The sequence below is a fragment of the Euleptes europaea genome, chromosome 2 (assembly GCF_029931775.1).
Source record: "Euleptes europaea isolate rEulEur1 chromosome 2, rEulEur1.hap1, whole genome shotgun sequence".
In the NCBI taxonomy this organism is placed as follows: Eukaryota; Metazoa; Chordata; class Lepidosauria; order Squamata; family Sphaerodactylidae; genus Euleptes; species Euleptes europaea.
This window is the reverse complement of record NC_079313.1, coordinates 104,073,321-104,098,119: the sequence shown is the minus strand read 5'-3', so window position 1 is coordinate 104,098,119 and position 24,799 is coordinate 104,073,321. Positions and strand designations below refer to the sequence as shown.

General features: G+C 45.0%; 1 protein-coding gene across 3 annotated transcripts in view; it reads right to left on the bottom strand.

Annotated features, from left to right (window-relative positions):
• RALGAPB (Ral GTPase activating protein non-catalytic subunit beta) overlaps positions 1-21,865 on the bottom strand; it is a 75,433-nt gene extending 53,568 nt beyond the window's left edge. For all 3 annotated transcript variants that reach the window (XM_056844991.1, XM_056844992.1, XM_056844993.1), the window contains exons 1-3: positions 21,795-21,865; positions 2,196-2,405; positions 12-214 (exon numbers count right to left, since the gene is read on the bottom strand). In XM_056844991.1, the coding sequence (XP_056700969.1) occupies positions 12-214; positions 2,196-2,375 (383 nt within the window). In that variant the 5' untranslated portion in view covers positions 2,376-2,405; positions 21,795-21,865. The remainder of the gene's footprint in view (positions 1-11; positions 215-2,195; positions 2,406-21,794) is intronic.
• Between the last annotated feature and the right edge of the window lie 2,934 nt (positions 21,866-24,799).

Here is a 24,799-nt window from a genome sequence, read left to right as displayed (position 1 = left end):
TTGCAACTCACCTTGGTACAAAGAGATTTTGCAGATGTTTGAGAATGATCTGAACATAAAGATTTGGCTCTTTCACAATGGGTGGAGGAATGGAATCTTTTGGTAAGACCAGAGCCATAATCCAGTCCGTATAAACATCAACACAGTACTTCACTGTGTCACCATCTAAAGGCAAGGTAAGGCCATAACAAACCACCTCCATGGTCCATTTTACCTAGAAGAAAAGTGAAGTGTTACAGTATCACATGGTTTATTTTTACATATAACTGTCTCATCTGGCAGCCCCAACCCCCCAGCCATATAGAGGAGAACTGTAAACAACTGCAATGACAAAAGTACAGATTATCACAGTGGGAAGATAGCATGCAAGCCCTCCAACATGATAAGCGCAACACCTTCCTTCATTAAGGTATGTGCTTACAATCATATGTCCACCTCAGAAAGAGGTCAGCAGAATTACCAATGCCTGGTGCACACATGAATGAACATACTGGCTCATGCTCATAATGTACATTGTACAGCAACTGTCTGTGGGGGGGGGGGAAAGGGGGACATTTATGCACTGGACTGCTGGTCTGTGTGTGTGTGTAAAGTGCCATCAAGTCGAAGCCGACTTATGTTGACCCCTTTTGGGGGGGTTTCATGGCAAGAGACTAACAGAGGTGGTTTGCCAGTGCCTTCCTCTGCACAGCAACCCTGGTTTCCCATCCAAATACTAACCAGGGCTGACCCTGCTTAGCTTCTGAGATCTGACGAGATCAGCCTAGCCTGGGCCATCCAGGTCAGGGCGGACTGCTGGTCTACTGAGCATTAAATAATTTAACCAGCGTGAAGACTGCATGAACAAGGTCCTTATTGAAAGCGTTCATAACCACTCCTTCCTGGGAGACAAAATAAGAATTCTGCTTCCTTGTTGTACTTGAAGCAGCAAAATTACTCGAGCTTTATACCAAATAGCTCTGCCCTGTGGCGCAGAGTGGTAAGCTGCAGAACTGCAGTCCAAGCTCTGCTCACGACCTGAGTTCGATCCCGACGGAAGTTGGTTTCAGGTAGCCGGCTCAAAGTTGACTCAGCCTTCCAACCTTCCGAGGTCGGTAAAATGAGCACCCAGCTTGCTGGGGGTAAAGGGAACATGACTGGGGAAGGCACTGGCAAATCACCCCGTAAACAAAGTCTGCCTAGTAAACACCGGGATGTGACGACACCCCATGGGTCAGGAATGACCCGGTGCTTGCACAGAGGACCTTTACCTTTAGGGACCTAAAGTGGCTTACAACATCCTTCCCTTCTCCATTTTATCCTCACAACAACCTTGTGAGATAGGTTAGGCAGAAAGCATATAACTGGCCCAAGATCATCCAGCAAGCTTCCATGACAGTGTGGGGGATTTGAACCTGGATCGCCCAGATACTAGAAACACTTACACCACACTGGCTCCCGTGCTGTTTGGATCTGTGTTTCCTACTGCTGGAAGGGCATTTCTGTGTTTGGAGGAGTTTTAGTAATTCTCTCCTCTCACTGAAGACTCCCACATTGTAAACAGAGCTGTTCCTGGAAGTCCTGTAAAGGCTGAGGGCAGCATTTTGGGGAGTGAAAAGTGAGGGGGGGGACTGTAGAGGGGAGCCAAGAAAATTCCATTCCATAGTTTGTTTGCTCTCATCAACTTAAACACAGCATTCGGGACAGAGACTGCAGCATCTAGAGGTCTTGTTGGAAACACCTGGAACTACTCTAGGACTGTGCTAGAAATTCCCTGCTCCAACCAGTCTAACAAGGCATGAGGGATCATATCAAAGGCTGCTGACAGGGTATACTATTCAGATAACACAGCAAAACAATATTTTGCTATTGTGCCTCATATCCGGCCAAATTAACTAAATAAGACATTTAGCTGCTAATATGAATTGTAGTGACTGGAAAAGTCTACACCCCGGTTTGCATAAACACAAAAAACGTTATTTCCTTTGGCTGTGAAAAAATGGAAAATCTTTCTATGAACAGCACTATCATATGCTTCAGAACATGAGTTATTTATAGCACAATCCTATGCATGTTTGCTCAGAACCAACTACCTATGCACACAAAGGACTTACTCCTAGGTAAGAAGACCTAGGATTGCAACCCTTTTAAAAAACTCATTAACCATTACATCTAAACAGAAATGGTACTAAAAAGGTCTGCAGACGAACACTCACTTCTTTGTCCGTTTTCAGCACACTCTCAGCTGGTAATGGAGCATTCAAGGCTTGGCCAAGGGGACGCACAACAGCATTTGCGACCTCTCTCCCCACGTTGTCAGGATAGCTGTGAAGAACACTAGTGTGACCCTTATCATTTTGAATTACTAGATGTAGGGACCTCCACTCTGAGTACATAGTGCCTTTATGCTGCAGAGAAGTCTGTGCCTGGAGCAAAAATAACAAGAAAAAACGAAAACAGTTTAAAAGTATTACTTCAGGTTAAAAATATTGTAGTTCCGCAAAAATGTAATCAAGTGTACTGCAAGCTCTCAGCACTAAGAGGTATGACATTGAACCCTATAAAAAAGCTGACAGTTTAGATATTTTTGTCCATAGACTTGCATCATTTATAGTAGAAACTAGAACAGAAGTACACAATATATGGCCCATTACAGTAGTTACATAAGGTGGGGGATCCTGCCCTATGGTCCACAGTCCCAGCCAGTACCCATAGCTGTTTCCCTCCCTTCCCTAAAAGGCCTAAGTCACAGAACTCCAATCACTATTGGAACTAGTGTCCCAGCTGGCTACAGAGGTCTCTTGGGAGAACCCACTGTATCCAGCCAGGACATCTGGAGATGTCATAGGATGCCCCAGAGTATTCTACTCAGAAGCCTTGTGCAGACCATTGTGATCTGGGTAAAGGTTTGAGTTGCATAACCCTGATCTAGCAGTTGCTTAATTTTGCCGTCCCTTGAACTGAAACAGAATTCTTCCAGCCGTCATTGTTCATCCTCCAGTTTGCTTTCCAAAAACATCAAATTCTTCAGCCACTAAGAACACCTAAGCATTTAATATTATTTTTATTTTCTCCAGTGGTAATTCTGAAGCACATTAACACTAACTGTGCAACGTGGATTGACTCCCACCACATGGTTTATCTTCATTTTACTATGTCAAGAGACTAGCTTGCCTAACAGTCTCTTGTCTAATCAGAAATGGAACCTTGGATAGTTACTGTGAGGGTGCCTTCTGCTCTGTGGTTCGAAGGGCATCTTGGAATTGGTGATTCCCACCAATTGCTCAGGGAGGCAGGAACAATTTCTTCAACTTCCTGCCTCCTAGGTAGGAGATGCCCAGTTTCAGTTTGGTTACTGCACGAGCTAATGAATCGAAGAACAAGAAGGAACAAAACACAGGAGAAACATTGACCAAAACAACTAATGGAGCACTGTTTACTTACTGTGAATGCTCCTTCTCTTCTGAGGCGAAGGCGTCTTGATTTGCGGGTTATTTCCTTCCATCATCAGGGTAGGCAGGACTAATTCTTTTGGTTTCCTGTCTTCCCTTGGCGGGAAATAACCTGCAAAACCTCAGTTACAGTCTTGCTTAGCTACTTAAAAACAGGAATGAAGCTCCTCTAATGATTAACATGCATAACAAACATGAAACCCCCCAAACAGTGGCAAACGAAGAACCAAGGTGGAAACCATGAATTTTCCTGGTTCGTAATCCCTAAGTCCCGGGATTCAGTGTATGCGAAGGTGTAAAACCCAAAAGGTCAACCCCGAGTAGAGTAGCAACCTGTGTCGGGTGGGCAAGATGCCTTCGCCTCAGAAGAGAAGGAGCATTCACGGTAAGTAAACAATGCTCCATTCTCCTACTGAGGCTCCAGCGTCTTGATTTGCGGGACCTCCAAGAGCTCCCCAACGGGTGGGAATTCTCCCCTACTCCACCATGTGTTGCAGGACTCTACGACCAAAGGCCGCCTGAGCAGATGCCCACGTATTTACCCTGTAATGTTTAATGAAGGTAGATACTGATGCCCAGGTAGCGGCTCTACAAATTTCATCAACAGGGGCCTGCCTGTCAAAGGCCGCTGAGTTTGCCGCACTACGCAGAGTGTACGCTGTGATACCCTCTGGCGCAGGGGTAGCCGAGGCCTCATAAGCCTGTAAAATACATAATTTGAGAGTGCGGCTGATAGCTGACGACGACATTCTCTTTCCCTTCCTAGGATTGTTAATCCCTATGAACATGTAGTCAGTCTGACGAAAGTCAGCTGTTCTGGCAATGAAAATACGTAGGGCCCTACGTAAGTCAAGGGTATGCCAAATATGTTCCTTGGGAGTTGATGGTCTAGGACAAAAGGAAGGTAAGTTTATCTCCTGATCCCTGTGAAAGGGAGAATTTATTTTTGGAGAAAAGGTAGGGTCCGGAATTAGGACTACCTTGTCCTTATGAAATGTGCAAAGCCCCTTGCGAATGGAAAGGGCTCTGAGTTCCGATACTCGTCTAGCGGATGTGATCGATACCAAAAATAGAACCTTCATCCAAAGGTAGTTCATGGGCACCGTACGTAATGGTTCGAATGGTGCCTTCGTGAGTGCGTTCAGCACCAAATTAAGATTCCACGATGGGAATCTGTGGGAAATTAGTGGCTGTGTCTGCGCTACACCCTTTAAGAAGGCGAGACTATGCTGGTGTCTGGATGTGGGGACCCCATCCAATTCTGGAATAACCATGGACAAGGCTGCAACTTGTCTTCTCAATGTGGAGTCTGACAGTTTAAGCTGTAGGCCCTCCTGCAAAAATTCTAGAATTTTGTGTACACCCGGGTGAAGGGGATCCACTTTCTTAGGCTTTGCCCAACGAACATAAGCCTTCCATGAAGTATTGTAAATGTGCCTTGTAGAAGGCTTACGTGCCTCTAGGATGGTGTGCACAACTTCTACTGAGTAACCCCTATCTATAAGGGCCCCCCTCTCAAGCGCTAGGCGGTCAAAGAGAGACATTGAGGGTCTGCGTGTACTAGAGTCCCCTGACGCAGTGTGCCCCATTGAGTTGGAATGGGCCACAGATCCTGACACGCCATCTGGTGTAGAGTCGCAAACCTGGCTGATGAGGCCAGAACAGTGCTATTAGAATTACCTCCACCTGTTCCTGTCTTACCTTCCTCAATACCTTGGGTAGAATGGGTAGAGGAGGAAAAGCGTAAAGCAGGCCTCGTGGCCATGGGCTCAGGAGGGCGTCTATGCCCTCTGCTGCTGGGTGGTAAAACCTTGAGAAGAATCTCTTTACTTTGCAATTTTTTGCGGAGGCGAACAAGTCTACTAATGGCATTCCGAAAACTGTTGTAATCTGAGAGAAGGCTGCATGGTCTAAGGACCATTTTCCTTCATCTGCGAATTGGCGGCTTAGATGGTCCGCCTGCACATTTAATATTCCTTTGATGTGCTCCACTCGAATAGACTGCAAGTTGGTCTAAGCCCATGTAAAGATCTGTGCTGCTTCCCGATGCAGGGAAGAGGATTGGGAGTCTCCCTGCTTGTTTAGGTGAGCCTTCGTTGCGATATTGTCCGTTCGCACTAGGACATGCAAACCTTTGATGAGAGGGGCGAAGGCTCGAAGGGCTAGTTTTACGGCCCTTAATTCCAGGATGTTGATATGCAGAGATGACTCCCCTGGGGACCACCGACCCTGGGTAGTGTGGGACAATAGAGTGGCGCCCCAGCCCTGTAGGCTGGCGTCCGTAAGTATTTAAGTAGGCTCCTCGTGAATATACAGAGTGTGCCTGGATAGATTCTTTCGATCTGACCACCACCAAAGGCTCTTCCGTGTCTCTATGGATGGGGATATTGTTTTGTCTCTCTTTCTGGCAATGTCCCTCTAAAAGGGCCGGATTTGCCATTGCAGTGGCCTGGAATGGAAACGTGCCCTATACAGGCAACCATTAAGCCCAGCAGATGAGCTAGGAACATAATCCTGGCAGTTCTGGCCCTGGCTGTGTTGGAAGCGGCGGACACCAATTTTTGTATGCGCTCCTGGGGTAGTGAGACAGCATCTTTGGCAGAATCTATTCGAACCCCCAGGTGGATCACAGATTGTGAAGGTGAGAGGGAGCTCTTGAGGAAATTTATTAGATACCCGTGTTCTTGAAGAACTTGTATCACCCTCGCTGTGTGTTGCCTGGATAGCGTCTCTGTCTGTGCACAGATCAGGATGTCGTCCAGGTATGGATGTACCTGGATACCCTCCTGTCTGAGAGAGGCTATGATCGTCATCAGAATTTTGGTGAACACTCTCGGGGCAGATGCCAACCCAAACCGGAGTGCCCTGAACTGGAAGTGTGCCTTCCCAAAGGTGAAATGCAGGAACTGCCAGTGTGAGGTGTGAATAGGCACGTGTAAGTAAGCCTCTGTCAAATCCACCGCCGTCATAAAGGTTCCTGGGAGTAGAGAATCCACTATTGATTTTACGGTTTCCATACGGAAATGCTTTCGAGCCATCCTCCTGTTCAGGTATTTTAGGTTGAGGATGGCTCTCCAGTCCCCGTTCTTTTTGGGGACTGTAAAAAATATGGAATAAACTCCCAGGCCCCTTTCGAGAGCGGGGACCTGCTCTATGGCCTTGATTGTCAATAGATGTTGGATGACCCTGAGCAACCTGTTGCGTTTCTCTGCTTTGATTGGCATGGGAGATTGTAGGAAACGATACTTTGGCGGGGAGGAAAATTCTAGGAGGTAGCCCCTGGAAATGATTTGTGAAACCCAGTGATCTGGGTTCGAGGTGGCCCACCTGGAACTGAACAACAGAAGCCTCCCCCCTACTGGCTGCTGATTGGCGTCACTGGGGATTTGGCTTAGGGAACTTGACTCTTCTCTCCAACTGGGGTTGCTGACCCTGTGGTTTGGAGAACTTTCCACCTCTCCGAAAGGGCTGTGAGGAGTTCCAAGATCCTCGTCTGAAATCTGATCTGTATCTGTTTGGGGTCCGTGTTGAACAAAAGGCCTGGAAAGTTGCAGTCCGAGGGTCTTTCTTAAATTGTTTTGGAAGGACGTGCTTCTTGTCCTTGGTTTCTATTAAAATACTATCTAATTTGTCCCCAAACAGACGGCCCTCCTGGATGGGATAAGTCATTAAAGTTGTTTTTGCCTTAAAGTCCGCAGGCCATAAGGCTCTTCTTACAGAGGTTACCGAAGCCATGGACCGCGCTGTAAAGGACATGGTGTCCAATGAGGCATCCGCCATAAGGGTGATTTTTTTTGTTTGTTTTTTGGTCTAAAGGTATGCTACTTTTTGGTTTTAGGGACACAAACACTGAAAAGATTAAGAACATTTTTTATAATAAGGTAATATTCCTGAGTGTTTGTTGCATAAACAGAAGGTCATTAGAAAAGACTGTTACACATAGAATTTAATGACCATGTAATTTGTATGACATGCTGGCCTATGCCATGATTATCAAAAGCTCATGAATAAATATGCTCAAAAAGATTTGATAGGCATCCAATAAATCAGTGTAATCTGTAGCACAGAAATCATTAACTAATGCAAGAGACATTGCCTGAATGAATGAGGACTTCATAAACTATTTGACGTTTGTCATCCTGTATTTTATTATTTGACTGGCATCATAATATTTGTAATTTTTACTTCAGATGTGAACCAAGACTGATGGTTAGTTAAACTATACTTTGCAAGATTCCTGTACTAAATGTATTACAGTATGAACTTTCGTTTGCAGATTTGATCTATACACATTTACTAGGAAGAATTTACAGGAAGTTACTATATTTAACAAAATACACCTCATAATGGACTTAATTATATCAGCCAGTACTAATGAGCCATGCCCCTTCAATATGAATCACTGCAAAGATACAGTAGAAACCAACTTGCAAAAATAAAAGTGATAATACCCAGGAATTAATGGAACTTGCATCCTATGATTTGGAAGCTCTGTCCAAACTCCAGGTGGTGGTAGACACCAGGATGGTTTTGTTCAGCTGTGACATACTCTGCACATACGGTACTCTGCTTTGTACATTGGTGATCTGAACCTTAGCACAGAACAAAAGACTCCACTACTTGGCCAACAGATTCTATTGCTGATGTTTAGCTGAAATTAATCTCTGTCAACATACTAATAAATTACATTAATGCACTCTAAGGCAAGTCACTGTATGCCTTAAAACTGACTGGAAGAAGTCATATCACCACTTCCAAAGTTCAGATTCCTTTAATTTTCTTTAAAGAAGCTACATAATTCCCTCCCTGAATTACGGCAGATGCAGGGAACTTTATAGCTTGTAATGATGCCACAATGCAAGGGGGCATGTGTGGCTGAAACAAAAATCCAAACAATTTTACCCTCTTTTACCTGTATCTACTTTCTTCATTTTCAATAATGCACTGCTATGCAGTGCAATAATGCACTGGACACAACCCAGCTTCAAGTATTAAGTATCAACAAAGCTGAATATAAACACACAGGATGCAATGAAATGTTTTATGTCATGACCACACCCTACTCATCTTATATTCTAATAGTGAAGTCAGCCAAATCTTTGGATACTTAAATCCGATGACTGAAGCCATGAACAGGCAAGACAGCTTTTTCTACAAACCTGAAAGAAATAATTGGGGGGTTTAGGAAACCCAAAAATGATAAAGGGAGCGCCTGTAGATTTAAACAATAGATTCCCTCAGTGGAAGGCCAGGAGGGTGGCGGGGGGCAGAAAAAGTGTGTGTTGGGGTGGGGAGGCAGAAAGAGAAAGTCACAGGCATGGATGAGAGAGAGTAAGAAAAGAAGTGGCAGGAGGGAGAAAGAGTGACTGAAAGAAGTGGGGGGAGAAGGGAGAAAGCAAACGTGGGGGGAACGGGATAGCTTCTCCCCACTTGTGGCACCTACCTCTGACAGAACTGAGAAGTAATGAACTCCAGGGAGTATACAATAATGCCTTGAAATAGTGGGCACTATGAAAGAATCTTCTCTCCTAGATCTATTCAAAATGTGTAAGTGTTAAAGCTACTGCTGAATTTTTTGTAGAGATACTCAAACGATAAAAAGTAGGCAGCTTAAACCAAACCACAGTCTCTTAAAACCAAGAGATTTATTTATTTTCATGATTTACACTTTCCTTACTGAGAATCAAGGCAGGGTTCACATTATAAATCAATGCAATCAATAAAATGGGACATCTAATAAGCGATGAAGTAGGACTAGGATTACAGTGACGTGAAATGAAGTATAGAGTATTCACCTTATGTTAAACAAAGCACAAAATGGTATTACAAAAGTATGAAAACAAAGTGAGAACAGAATAATACATACAGGAAACAGATAATGCATGCATTGTTTTATAAAAGTGTCTTCCTGAACCATTTTGTTCTACTAATATAGCATATTATGGCACAAGGTTGCTTATTTGAGATATGCTGAACGAGCTCCAGACAGCTCAGACATAGAACACTCGTGTCATAGTATTTTGTACATACAGATCTTACTGTTTTCCATTCAGAAGAAATTTTAGCCTACTCAACACTGCTAATGATCTAAGTGTCTTTCACTGATGGGAGACTACCAGAATTAGTACTACTTATACAACAACACAAAAAAGAAGCAGTAAAACAGAAATGTTTCACATCTCTTTAACACAGTATCCATATTCAGACACTCCTTCACCCTAATCCTAACACCAGAGAAGAATATGAAGAACTGGCAAAAAAAAAAAAAAACCCATTCAAACCAGTGTGCTACCAGAAGGGGAAAAACAGGTAACTAAATAATGCCTGGAATCCAGACAAGTGGTAGCAAGACAGTCATGCTAGGAAAAGTTGAGGGCAGCAGGAAAAGAGGAAGACCCAACAAGAGATGGATTGACTCAATAAAGGAAGCCACAGCCTTCAATTTGCAAAATCTGAGCAAGGCTGTCAAAGATAGGACATTTTGGAGGACTTTCATTCAAAGGGTCGCCATGAGTCGGAAGCGACTTGACGGCACTTACACACACACAGCTTGAAACAGACCTTTGCAATAGAGCATGCCCCAAACACAAACTTCTTTCTTTACCTTTGCCTTAATCGGAGACATCACTGAAAATAAAACTAACACTTTCAGAAGGATATCCTCTACACCCTCACACTTCCTAAGGAGCCAACATTTATTTCCTTTAGGAGAAAAATACATGCAGACACTGAACACAACCTTGGAAGCAGTACCAGGAACCAGTGATGTAGAGCAGAAAATTTTCCAGTGCTATATTTTTGTGCAGAAATTTTTTCTGCCCTGTAGATGTAAATATAGTCTCTCTGTGTAGCTGTTAGGGCTGTTGTGCTGTAATCAGCCATGTTAGATAGGCTAAACGTAGATATGAAGCACTGACAACCCCCAGTACTCCGTTCAGTTGCCTGTGGATGAAGTGAAAAATAAGGTATGACAGCCCATCCTAGTGGGCAATGCAGCTGGCTCCTGGATCTGACCGAGACTTGTGCGTGGTGTATTTGCCTTATTTTGCCACCATTATTAAAATTTTGATCGTTTTAATTACTGAAAATATAAATCAGAATTTTTTTCAGAACACCTACATCACCGCTACATACCATCCGCCAAAAAAAAAGAAAAAAAAGAACAGCATTTCCTCAACTCTGCACAAGCCAGAACATGCCCCCCCCACCTTGACTTGGAGAACTTGGCCACCTGGATTCATGCCATGGTAGCATCAAGACCAGACTACTGTAATGAACTCTACATAGATCTGTCCTTGAAGTAAACTTGGAGACTCCAGTAGGTACAAAATACTGCAGCTTGGCTACTACTGGGAGCTAGGAGCAGCATACATATTAAACAATTCTAGGACCACACTCAGTTTAAGGCCTTGGACACTCATACCTTGTACACTCATACCTTCAGAACTGCCTCCAGTTCCCCATCATGACAACTTTGCTCAACTGAGCAGGGTCTTCTGCAGGTACCACTCTGCAAATGGGCAAGATCATTCTGCGCATTCTGTGCGTGCGCGCCCCACCCCCACCTTGTGGAATGGCCTGCCTGAAAAGGTCAGGATGGCCCCACATTTCTGGCATCCTGCAAACTAAGAAGAAGAGTTGGTTTTTATATGCCGACTTTCTCTACCACTTAAGGGAGACTCAAACTGGCTTACAATCACCTTCCCTTCCCCTCCCTAACTGAACTAACTGTTCAGGAGGGCATTTTTAAAAAGATAATAGGGATAAATTTTAATGCAATGGTTAAAAAAATGCATATAGTATAAGCTGTATGTATTATCTTGCTTTCACTTCATTGTTTCTTACCTATGTAATTCCACTTTCCAACATGGTTCATATATAACCACTAATATTTATGTTTTGTTTCAGATTTCTGTGATCCTATTACTTAGCTTATCAGATGTCTTATTCTGTTGATTGCACTGACTTACACTGTGTAATCCACCTTCAGACTCAACGAGACAGGGATGCCTGAGAGAAAAGCAGGTATATAAATATTAAGTAAAACAGATAAAATCCCAATAACTGGGCAATAAACTAACTGCTAAGCCTTGGATTCTAGAGACACCTGCCTCCTTCCCTCAGGTATGGAGCCTGATTACAAATACTGCACTTGGCTATGGCACACAAATGCTGCATTCAGAGACATACTACTTCTGGAAATGTTGAAGCCGTTAAAAAACGTATGCCCCCACCAATGGAAATTTTGGGGGAAACTGAAATGTGTGCGTTAACAGCCATCAAGTCACTTCCAACTTATGTTGACCCTGTGAATTAATGACCGCCAAAACTTCCTATTATTAACAGCCTTGCTGAGGCTTTGCAAACTGAGGGCTGTGGCTTCCTTTATTGAGTCAATCCATCTCATGTTGGGTCTTCCTCTTTTCCTGCTGTCTTCCACTTTTCCTAGCTTTATTGTCTTTTCCAGGTATTCTTGTCTTCTCATAATGTGTCCAAAGTACAATAGTCATTTTAGCTTCTAGGGACAGTTCAGGCTTGATTCTGATCTAGAACTCACTTCTTTGTCTTTTTTGGCGGTCCACAGTATCCGTAAAACTCTCCTTCAACACCACATTTCAAATAAATCAATTTTCTTCCTGTCACTTTCATCATTGTCCAACTTTCACACCCAAACATAGTAAAGGGAAATACTATGGTATGAATTATCTTGGTCACCAGCCATACATTCTTACACTTAAGAATCTGTTCTATCGCCTTCATGGCTGCCGTTCCTATTCTCAGTCTCCTTCTGATTTCTTGGTTTCAGAGTCCCTTTTGGTTGATGATGGAGCCAAGGAATAGAAAGTCTAACAATTTCAATTGCTTTATTATCAGTCTTAAAGTTGTGAAATATACGGTACTCATTCTCTATTAAATCTAAACTTATTTTACTGTTTTAATATAAAATGCATCTTCTATAACTGAGCATATAAAATTATATTACTCTGCAGAAAAACTCTGAAAACTCTGAAAAAGCAATTAAAAAAAAAACCAAAATGGTGAAGAAAGGTGCAACTCCAACAAAATATGCCAACTTAGATCTTGTGAGATCATGGCCCCAGGAAATTAAAGAAAATGGAGAAAGCAGCAGCTGGAAGACTACAGGGCCAAGAAAGACTAGAGTTTTAGGGGGAGAACAAGGATGAGGTGGGGAAAGTGCGGATGGGATAAAGGGGAACAGCACCTGGGGCCACCCATCCCTAGTCTGCTGGGCATCAGAAAAGAGGGATGTGTTGGGACAGGCACTCTTATCCATTCCCCCATTCCGCAGATAGGTACACCATGAGGCTTTGAAGAAGAAAGCAGTGAGAATGCACTTTCTGCTTCAACTGTCACCCATTCCTTCCAATGCCCAGCTGATGGGGGAATGTGGCAAGAAGGAGTGTTGGGGAGGAAGGGGGGGTAAAGAAAGAGAGAAAGTGGCCACTCTGAAGGAGGGAGGGAGGAAGCGAAAGGAAAGGGGAGAAACTGAGGCAAGGGGAAGATGCAAATATCACAGGTCTCCTGCTTGTCACTGCCTAATGTTTTATATTGCCTTTAGATGAGTGGGACCTTTAGGGGAAGGTCTTATAGGAATATTTAATCCACACAACAGCTCACGAGGAAGAACAAACCAGGATGAAGAGAACCCCCGCACCTCTTGAGCAAAAACACCAGCCAACCAGGATGGGGCCCTAAAGAGGCATGATACATATGGTGGAAAATGGTGCGGCTAGTGCTACAGGAAACTATGAAGTGTGAGGAGTCCACAATTGCTACCAACAATTTGACAATATGGGAAAACAATTCAAAATATCTTGTGTTCAAAACAACAGAAGCAGGTGCTTAGTAACCACTCCATTTGGGTGCCATTTTAATCAGGAAAAGACTTGACCATGTTCTACATTTATGATGCAGGTACAGTGATAGTGGAGTCATAAATATTTTACTTGATCCAGAAAATGCCATATCAATGAAGCCAAAGGGAGCCACAGCAACCCGCACGACTACACTCTCACAGGTGGTTAGCATCCCTCTAAGAAGCCCATAGTCCAGTTGATGGTGAGCTGTAGAAACCACCTTCTGAAAATCCCAGGCTCGTCCCCCTTCTGCTAACAGGCCACAGCCCCCAAGAACTGTACTTAGCCACTGACCCGTCGGGCACAGTGAAGACAATGACCCCAGAAATGTGAATAGGACGCAGCAGTTTGAAGCTCTCGCTCTCTCTAGTACTAAGTAATTCGCTTATAAAGATTAAGCCTTATATTTTAATTAAATATGCCAGATAGTAGAATTTTATATGTGAATATCTTAGCATTATATAATAGTATGGGCAAATAGTACAAAAAAAAATTTCTGGACAAAAACCCTACCTCGACCACACCCCCAGGTTGAAGGTTTGCAGCAATTTTACATTTGCAGTCCTGCCTGAGAAACAGCCTGGCCCTACTGACTCAGGAGGTATACAAAGAATGGACAGCAAATTTCAACTTCATAGTTGCCCAAGAGAATCAGACATTGCAACAGTATTGCAGAGATGCAGTGGTGAGTGGCGGGGGCCTGCGCATATATGGCAAGCCAGTTAGCCACACCAGTAACTAGCTACAGGCATCCTTGGGAGGTGGGAGCTTTTTAAGCAGAGGCTAGATGGCCATCTGACAGCAATGCTGATTCTGTGAATTTAGGCAGATCATGAAAGGGAGGGCAGGAAGGGCCCTTTCTTACATGCCCAAGGTAATGCCAATCGCCACTTTGGGGTCAGGAAGCCCAAGGTAATGCCAATCGCCACTTTGGGGTCAGGAAGCAATTTTCCTCCAGGTCAGACTGGCCAGGGATCCTGGAGGCTTTTTTGTCATCTTCTGGGCAGCACAGGTCACTGTGTGTGGGGGTGGGTGGGGGGAAGGGAGTTGTGAATTCCCTGCATGTTACTATGATTCTGGCCTCTTCCAAATAAGGTTTGCTTGCTTCAATGACAAGTCAAGATCTTCTTAGAGCTGCCAGCACCTGGTTCCATCAGGCTGCCTTGGAGAAGACTGAGTTTTAAAGTAAGCAGCTCTTCCTTCCTGAATTTATTTAGAACATTTATATGAAGCCCATCCAGACATGAGTTCATGCCAGCTTGCAACTACAAACACTACAATCTTGTAACTAATTCTAAACTTGGCTTCAGGGAGGGGATCAAAAATCCACACAGTGGGGCAAGCTACAGAAACAGGAGATATTTCTACAGCCCCCAGGTTTGAGAAAAGTCTCAAAAGTTTCAAAAAAAGATTACAACACCACAAAAAGCAGGGAACAGGTATGTGCATATAAGAACTTTGAAAAACAAAATGCTGACTGTTTTGCAAGTTCATGGCTGATCTAAGCAACCCCATACAGCCAGACACTGATAAAACAGCGAGTGGGAAGTAAGAAGGCAGTGATGGAAGGCAGGTTAGGGAGGAAGAGAGTAGTTAGCAGGATGGTTGGAGGAGAGAAGGAAGCAACATGAAGGTGGGACGGTAAGCAAGAGGAAAGAAAGTGGGTGCCAGCAGGAAGGCAGATGAGATTTTCCTTCCACTACAAATCCTCATGAGATTCTTGAGTACAATCACCATAAAAGTATCAGTATTAAAGCAAGCCATAAAAACAGGCAACGGACATAAAAAACAGTAAACACCCTAAAATGATTCTTGTGGGTTATCTGGGCTGTGTAACCGTGGTCTTGGTATTTTCTTTCCTGACGTTTCGCCAGCAGCTGACGTTTCGGCAGGCATCTTCAGAGGAGTAACACTGAAGGACAGTGTCTCTCAGTGTCAGGTGTGTAGGAAGAGTAATATATAGTCAGAAAGGGGTTGGGTTGAGCTGAATTATTGTCCTGCAAAAAGTATCAAAGGTAATGTGCTAATCATTGCCCTGTAAGTATCAAGATAATGTGCTAATGAGGGTGTGGTATGTTAATATGGAACCATTGTATCCTGAAGTGATCTGTTAATGTGTGAAATCCAAAGCTAATCTGCATGGCTATTGTGGACTGTAGTCTTGGTTAGTCTGGAGGTTTTCAGGACAGGAAGCCAAGCCTTATTCATTCTTAAACTCTCTTCTGTTAAAGTTGTGCTGATGTTTATGAATTTCAATGGCTTCTCTGTGCAATCTGACAAAATAGTTGGTAGAATTGTCCAGTCTTTCAGTGTCTTGGAATAAGACCCTGTGTCCTGTTTGTGTCAGTCCATGTTCAGCCACTGATGATTTCTCAGGTTGGCCAAGTCTGCAGTATCTTTCATGTTCTTTTATCCTTGTTTGTATGCTGCGTTTTGTTCTCCCGATGTAAACTTGTCCACAGCTGCAAGGTATACTATATACTCCTGCAGAGGTGAGGGGGTCTCTTTTGTCTTTTGCTGATCGTAGCATCTGTTGTATTTTCTTGGTGGGTTTAAACATTGTTTGTAGGTTATGTTTTTTCAAAAGTTTCTCCATATCAGTGACTCCTTTAATAAATGGCAAGAATACCTTTCCTATGGGAGACTGTTTTTCCTGAGTTTTCTGATTTTTGATTGGTTTAATGGCCCTTCTGATTTCATTTCTGGAATAGCCGTTTGCTAGCAGTGCGTGATTTAGATGATTAGTTTCTTCCTTGAGCAACTGTGGTTCACAGATCCGTCTTGCACGGTCCATTAATGTTTTGATTATTCCTCTTTTCTGTCGGGGGTGGTGGTTGGAGTTTTTGTCTAAGTAGCGATCTGTGTGAGAGACACTGTCCTTCAGTGTTACTCCTCTGAAGATGTTTCGCCAGCAGCTGTGGCAGGCGTCAGGAAAGAAAATCCCAAGACCACTGTTACACAGCCCGGATAACCCACAAGAACCAATGAACTCTGACCGTGAAAGCCTTGGACAATACCCTAAAATGAGTTGTCATGAATGAGTGGGGCCAAAGAGAAACAAGGTTCAACTTTAATTGGAACTTCCATCTAATAAAATCCACATATGTAAGCAGCCAATTTGTTTTTTCCCCACCAGTCCCATATATGGGAGAAAGATTTCTCCCCAGAGGATTACTAACCTCTACAAAATGTGGGTGACTGGAAGGAGCTAGTTCTCTACAGAAAGTAACCATCCCTCCTTACCTGTTTATGTACACTATTTATCTTTGCCAGTTCAGAAGAGGCAGGCAGCGCCCACCCACACAAATTGACTGAATTATTCTTTGGATTAGATATGTATCTTAAAAACCTGTGTTCCCGCCATCATCTTCCATTTGTTTCATTGAGTAAATATACTGTATATACTTGCGTATAAGCCGAGTTTTTCAGCCCAAAAAAAGGGCTGAAAAAGCCGGCCTCGGCTTATACGCGGGTCAATATGGTAGGGGAGGGGGGAGGGGGCAACTTGCCGCCGCCACCATCGCCGCCGTGGGAGGGCCTCTGGAGGCCCCGTCGCTGCCCCCGCCGGGCGCAGCGCGGCTCCTGCCGGCCGGCACCGGCCTGGGAGGGCCTCTGGAGGCCCCGTCGCCGGCCCCGCCGGGCGCAGCACGGCTCCTGCCGACCGGCACCGGCCTGGGAAGGCCTCCTGCGGCCACTGGAAGGCCGCACCACCGCCCCCGCCGGGTGCGCGCAGCTCCCCCCAGCCAGGAGCGACCTGGGGTGGCCGCTGCCACCTTCGCCGGGCCTGGAGCGGCCTAGGAGCGGTCTACGGGGCCTCCGCCTGCGCACCTGGATTAAGGTAAGACTGCTGGGGGGGAGGGGTTATAAGACGACCCTCGGCTTATACGCTGGTGCCTAATTTTTCCCCATTTTGGGGGAGAAATTAGGCACCTCTGCTTATATGCGGGTCGGCTTATACATGGGTATATACGGTACCTACAGAATTAGTATAAGTATCTGGACGCATTAACGTTTATGCCACAATAAATGTGTTGTTTTTCAAAGGTGTCACAGAACTTCTTGTTGTTTCAATGCAGAAGAGTCAAACCAGGGTAACGGAAGATCAGGAACCCCATCTACTTCAGCTTACTTACACATTACTAACTCAACAATTCTTGTTTATTTAGTATATTTCTATGCTACCTCTTCAGAGACCTACTCCAGGGGGCTTACAATTAAAACAATGTACAGTATAAAAACAAGCTATTGGACTTTTTTAAATCCTGAAATATCCATGTTGAAATCTGCTTCTCTAGAGAAGTGAAAGAAAATGCTTCTGACCGGATGTGTATCTTGGCTTGATTTTCTTTTGTCACAACTCTCATGCAAAACAAGCATAGACCAGTATGGCTCGTCTCTAGTGTAGATCTAACAACCAAGTATGGAAATTGGTTCTTGTAGGTTATCCGGGCTGTGTAACCGTGGTCTTGGAATTTTCTTTCCTGACGTTTCGCCAACAACTGTGGCAGGCATCTTCAGAGTAGTAACACTGAAGGACAGCGTCTCTCAGTGTCAAGGGTGTAGGAAGAGTAATATATAGTCAGAAAGGGGTTGGGTTTGAGCTGAGTATTGTCCACAGTTGCTGGCGAAACGTCAGGAAAGAAAATTCCAAGACCACGGTTACACAGCCCGGATAACCTACAAGAACCAATGAACTCTGACCGTGAAAGCCTTCGACAATATTTCAAGTATGGAAAGTTTACAATGTATTAATTACTGGGAATAAGATTAAGTTTGAATACTCATGTAAATAGCATTAATTCAGACTCAACATTGGCAGAGCTTATCATACCCTCTCCTTAAACAGAATACCAAAGACCCCCCAAAAAAGTTTCTTGAACACTTTTTACAAACCAATGCCCTAAATGAGAGTTTCTTAAAACACCTTTAACCCTCATTTACACAGGCAAATGAGAAAAGGTTCTTGTAGATTTAAAATTAATCTCTTAGATGTAAAAGGTAAAGGTCCCCTGTGCAAGCACCAGGTCATTCCTGACCCATGGGGTGACGTCAAATCCCAACGTTTTCTAGGCAGACTTTTGTTTACCAGTGCCTTCCCCAGTCGTCTTCCCTTTACCCCCAGCAAGCTGGGTACTCATTTTACTGACCTCGGAAGGATGGAAGGCTGAGTCAACCTTGAGCTGGCTACCTGAAACCAACTTCCGTCGGGATCGAACTCAGGTCGTGAGCAGAGCTTGGACTGCAGTACTGCAGTTTACCACTCTGCGCCATAGGGCTCCTCTCTTAGATGTAGCAAGCAGCAAATATATGTATATACTACAATTCCACAGCTAAGTGGCTCAGATAAACACAACATATAAGCACAGATGAACACAAAACACAGTAAAAGCAGAAAAACTAGAACCTTATCAGCAAATGCCTTCTGAAGTAAGTAGGTTATACGTCTTCCTCATTGCCTTCTAGAGGAGTACCACCATATGTCCTCAAGACAGAGGATCTATAGCACTGAGGTCAAGTACAGTAAATACCCTGCTTCACACTCCAAGGAGACTCATAGCATGACCTATAACATGAAAACAGTGCTAAGGCTCCCACTGAAACAGAATTAGCTGAACATACTCTTGCTACCCTTTATTTGTCAGTAGAAAACCAGCTGCACTCTGCACATAATGAAGCTTTCCAACAGTCTTCAGAGGCAAACCGCCCTGCATAATAACTACTGCAATGATCAAAAGCCTAGAGGCTCCAAAAGCATGAACAAACATGGCAAGATTCTTGCTATCTAAAAAGGGACTGTGCAAATTTGAAGCAAAAACAACTGCTAAAAGGAGATTCTGGATAACAGTACTGCTGTTCTATCCAAGACAGGGCAGGACCCCAACTTTTCAAACCTGCTCAGATAGGAAAATGCTGCCTCATGCTTCCCTGTCCTCCAGAACACTGGAATTCCCCATCAGTGCTTCTTCCATCTTGTCTGGGTTCGGCTTCAACGTGTTCAACCTTATCCATTTGGTCACAGCTTCTACATACTAAGAATCAAGGCAACTGCTCCTAGGCACTCAGTTAATGAAACACAGAGATAAGTGTCATTGGTACACTGGTAATACCCAATCCCCAAAAGCTTCAGATGATTTCTCAGTGGCTTAACAGATGTTAAACAGAATTGATAAATAATGGGGTCCAGTGGCATGATGAAAGCCAATGCATGGGGGGTGGTAGAGGCTGCTCTGGCATCACCAAAGACATCTTCAGCCTATTACCCAACAAGGAAAAAAATGAAGCACTAGAACTCTAGTCCAGATACCTTTACCAGCTATTCCAGGCATTTAACAAGAATGTAATGATTCACAGTATCAAAAGCTCCTGAGAGGTCAACCAAGATCAATGGAGAAATAGTCCTACCAGCAATTGCAAGGCTCCTAAAGCTGTTAACATTTCAAAATCAGGAAAAAAAATCCAGACTGAAAAAGGATCAAAGAAGGATGCTTCATCCAGAGACATTTAAACTACCATGCTACCATATGTTCAATCAAGCTACCCTTAAAAAGGGGGGGGAATAGAAACTGACATGGAGCTGACCTGTTCACCCTTACACAAAGTTGTTTCCTTTCCCCCAGAAGTGGGCAGATTCCTGCTTCCTTTAGCATCAGCAAGACTCTATCCTCTCTGATGTCACCTCTGGAACATATACTGCACAAAAACAGAAACTATTTTGATCAGCACACAGGGCCAGATCTCCACTCAAGGGACTGAGGTTCTGGCACTGAGCCACCAGCGTTCTACTTTCTTCCAATGCATTTAGTCTGTACAACCCTCACCTCTTCCTCATCCCACCCCCTTTGTTTGCCACAACACCAAGCTCTTCACAGGTAGATGATGAATGGGTTTGGTTTGTTTGTTTGAACTATGGGCCCACAAAAACATTGCTTATTCCAATACTAGACACCAATATGCTACTTGTCAGCAGGCACGACATCAAATCCTGACAATCAGTAAGAGTTCGTTTCTGAAGTAGTCAAGATTTCAGGTTAACCAACTGGTGGCAGAGAAGGAAAGTAAATATACACAAGCTGTAGATATTAAATGAGTTTCTGGAAATGACTGCCTTTCCTAGGTGATAATTCTTAGCATTAATATATCACTTTCAGTCATTTAAAAAACTTCACTTACACTATCTTGTCATCATGCCTCTTACAATAATACTGCACAGTAATGTCAGCATTTCTATCCTATGTTGTAAGGGGGAGGGGCACTCAGATAACAAATCACAAAATCACACACAAGGTTGGAAGAGACCACAAGGGCCATCAAGTCCAACCCCCTGCCATGCAGGATCCCACAATCAAAGCTCTCCCAACAGATGGCCATCCAACCTCTGCTTAAAGACCTCCAACAAGCATGCACACACAGAAAGAACACCAACGGATTCAAACTAGGAACGTTCGAATTCACAGCTCGCAGCTGAAACCTGTGTATGTGCAAGAAAGCTGAATGGGACTTGCCACACTTAAGGGGGCATAGGGCTGCATCCTCAGACAAACCATGTGGGAGCCTCAGTACAACTTGCATCAGCCTGATGAAAAATATGAGTGTCAGCACTCCTACGCGTAAAAATAGGAAACACCTTAGCATCCGATTAAACAGGAGCCCAGTGACACTTTAAAGGCGAACAAAATTTATTCCAGGATAAAGTCAGAGAACCCGACTACTAGGGTTGCCAGGTCCCTCTTTACCACTGGCGGGACGTTTGTGGGGTGGAGCCTGAGGAGGGCGGGCTTTGGGGAGGGGAGGGACTTCAATGCCATAGAGCCCAATTGCCAAAGCAGCCATTTTCTCCAGGGGAACTGACCTCTATCGGCTGGAGAACAGTCGTAATAGCAGGAGATCCCCAGCTAGCACCTGGAGGTTGGCAACCCTACCGATTACACATATCTGAGTTGGAGAAGCGAACTCCTACCGGAGTTGTCTGGCCAACCTCTACCCTCCAGGTTGCCACAGCTACTAATTCAGATTACGGGAGGAACGTTGGGCGGGGAGGGGGGTCTGTTTATCGTGGACACGGCCTGGTGGCTCCTGGGGCGCCCTTTCCAGCGGGACTCGATGCCCGGCCGGCTTTTCCTCCTTAGGGAACACTTTCTCCCCACAGCAGCCACTCCACTATACGGAAGGAAAGAGTCCGGCTTGGCATACATACCCTCTGCCTCAAACTCCAGAGGAAGAGGACGGTGGACAAGGTGGGGAAGCCACGGAACCCCGCCGAGGGCCACTCCCCCACTCCCCCCGCCCGCCCGCCGTTGCCAGCTGCACCCCACCTGCCCCTCACGCGAAAGGGAGCCAAGGCCTCCAGACCTGGAAGGCGAGGGAGCCACAACGGAACGCGGAAGCGAGCGGCGGAGGGGGGCCGGCGGGCCCACCTGAAAGAAAGCGCGCTGTGGGCCACGGCCGGGGCGGGGAGCGAGGGAGGGAAGCGGCTCGCAGCGCTCACCTGCACTGAGGGGAGCAGCTAACATGTCTGGGGAGAAAGCATCGGCTTCGCCCTCAAGCTCCCGGCTCCATAGCGTCCCGCGGTGGGTGAGGGGACGCTGATCGGACGCTCCGCTCAAATCTCTCCGCACACTTCCGGCCGCGCCAGAAAATTCACGCTCCGGAGCGCTATTTCCATAACACCCACTGCGCACGCGCCTTGACGCCCTCCCTGCCGTGCGAAGCGAGTTCTTTTTCCTTTTCTCCGGCGCTCTCAACCGGAAGTACGCATGCGTGTGGCGTTTCCCGTGAAAGGAGGAGGAAGAGAAAGGAGGAGGAGTTAGGACTTCAGTCACGTACGCATGCGCTTTTCTTTCCTCCGAGCCGTTTTTTTTTTTTGTTAACCCTTTACACAGGTCCGTTTAAAGGAGACCGATGAAGACGTTTCGGTGAGTGTCAAACCGCCAAGAAAATCATTACCATTGAACCCCAGATCTCCGCCAGCAATCGGTTCGCCTTACCTTCCCTGTCAAGAGCAAAACTGATATTTCTTATGGGGAGAGTTGAACAACACCATTTTCAGACTTGTAACTTTCTCTTGATCAGCCAATTTTGTAATTTCACTGCTATCATATTAGAATGTATATGCATTAGCATTTCACATGTTCAAATCACTTCACATATATTCGCTCAATGAAATATTTACAACAGCCATGTAAGGTAGGCGGCTGATGTTGAGAATAGCCTGACTTGCAGTGAAATCCTGAACAGTTACACGTTTAGAAGAGGATTTGTGGAATATCTAAAGGAGTGAGCTCTGACTCATCAAAGATTATGTTGGAATAAACTTTGTTATACTTTAAGTAGCCGCAGGACTCTTTTTGTTTTGCTAGTGAGTTTGTGGTGAACTGGTATACAATAAAATTTTTTTACCAAACAATGCATTTCTTCTCACACTTAGAGAACAATGCATAAAAACCCATCATAGTATGTACAACCAAAATTTACCTCAAATTCCACAGACATTAACTACAGCCTTATCTTCTAATAATGAAGTCGGCCAAATCTTTGGGTACTTAAATGCAGTGACTGGAGCTGTGAATGGGCCCCAAGGTTACAGAAAAAATGTGATAGTTAAAAAAAATACATTGGGGGGTTAAAAAACCCGAAAATGATAAAAGGAGCACCTATAGCTTTAACATTTAAGCAATGGATTCCCTCAATGACTATTGCTAGGCAACCACAACATTCCAGGATTTAGTTTCAGTGAGTAAAATGCAGGGGGAGGGGCAGAACCCTTTCCAGGCCTATTTTGGCCTTTGAGGGAGGACTCATTGCGGCTAGGCCTAGGGTTACCAGCTCCAGATTGGGAAATTCCTGGAGATTTTCTGGTGAAGTCCGAGGAGGGCAGGGTTTGGGGAGGGAAGAGGCCTTAGCAGGGAATAATGCCACCCTCCAAAGCAGCCATTTTCTCCAGGGGGGCGGATCTCTGTTGTCTGGAGTTCAGTTGTAATTCCAGGGGCTCTCCAGGTCCCACCTGGAAGTTGGCAACCCTAGGCCTGGCAGCAACCTCTAGGTGACTTGATACCACCCAACTTGCATTACTCAACTAGGCCACCCTATGAAACCCAGTGTTGTTTAGCAGTTAGAACTTCAGAGCAGAGTCTGCGAGACCCAGGTTCAAATCCCCACCTTGCTGTGGAATCTCACTGGGTGATTTTGGACTAGTCCCATATTTTCAGTCGAACCTAACTCACAGGGTTGTTGTGTGGATAAAAAGGAGGAGAGGAAACTAACATAAGCTGCTTTGGTCCCCACTGTGGAGAAAGACTGTAGTTTTCCAAGGTAGAAGCTGTGGGGGAGGGGGAGGGATGGAAAGCTTAAGACAGAGGGGCAGATAAAGGTAGTTTGGCTATTGAGTGGGAAGGTAGGGTTGCCAGCATCCAGGTGGTTGCTGGAGATCTCCTGGGATTACAATTTATCTCCAGATGACAGAGATTCATTCCCAGGAGAAAATGGCCTCTTTGGAAAGGACTCTACAGCATTATATCCCATTGAAGTCCCTCCCCTCTCTATTCCCCCTCTTTTCTCAGGCTCCACCCCCAAAATCTCTCGTTACTTTCCAACCCAGAGCTGGTAGCCCTATGGGAAGGAGATAGTTTAGAACTAATAAAATGCACTTCAACAAAGACAAATGTAAAGTTCTGCATTTCGGTAGGAAAAATCAAATGCATAATTATAGAATGGGGGAGACTTGTCTGAGCAGTAGTGTGTGTGAAAAGGATCTTGGGGTTTTAGTAGACCGAACACTGAACATGAGTCAGCAGTGTGATGCGATAGCTAAAAAGGCAAATGCAGTCTTGGGCTACATCAACAGAACTATAGTGTCCAGATGACGCGAAGTGATTGTATCACTTTACTCTGCTCTGGTTAGACCTCACCTAGAGTACTGTGTTCAGTTTTTGGCACCACAATTTAAGAAAGATTTAGACAAGCTGGAATGTGTCCAGAGGAGGGCAACAAAGATGGTGAGGGATCTGGAGACCAAGTCCTATGTGGAAAGGTTGAAGGAGCTGGGTATGTATAGCCTGAAGAGGAGAAGACTGAGAGGGGATATGATAACCATTGTTAAGTCCATGTGGGGAGGACACACGAGGTCGAGATGGAGTTCCAACAACAACGCTTTGTTGTAGTGAAGAACAGAACTAAAGAATACAGTGCAATGGCCCTGCTTATATGCCCCCCTGGCTGCCCGCGGCCACTCCCCCCCTGATCCGTGATGGGGGGGACAACCCTGGGTCGCCAATGGCGCGTGCTGGCTTAGGGACAATGGTGCATGCAGGGTTTAGGATTCTTCGTCCGGGACTCAAGCTCCTACGCTTCCCCCTGCATATCGCCTAACTATGTACATACATAACACCCCTCCCCCCTAAGTCCAAACACTACAAGAGCACACAAAGTCCTTGAGGTGGCTCGGTTGTGTTCGTGCCCGTTGCGATTGGCGAGGCGCTGGAACAGGCGTTGCCG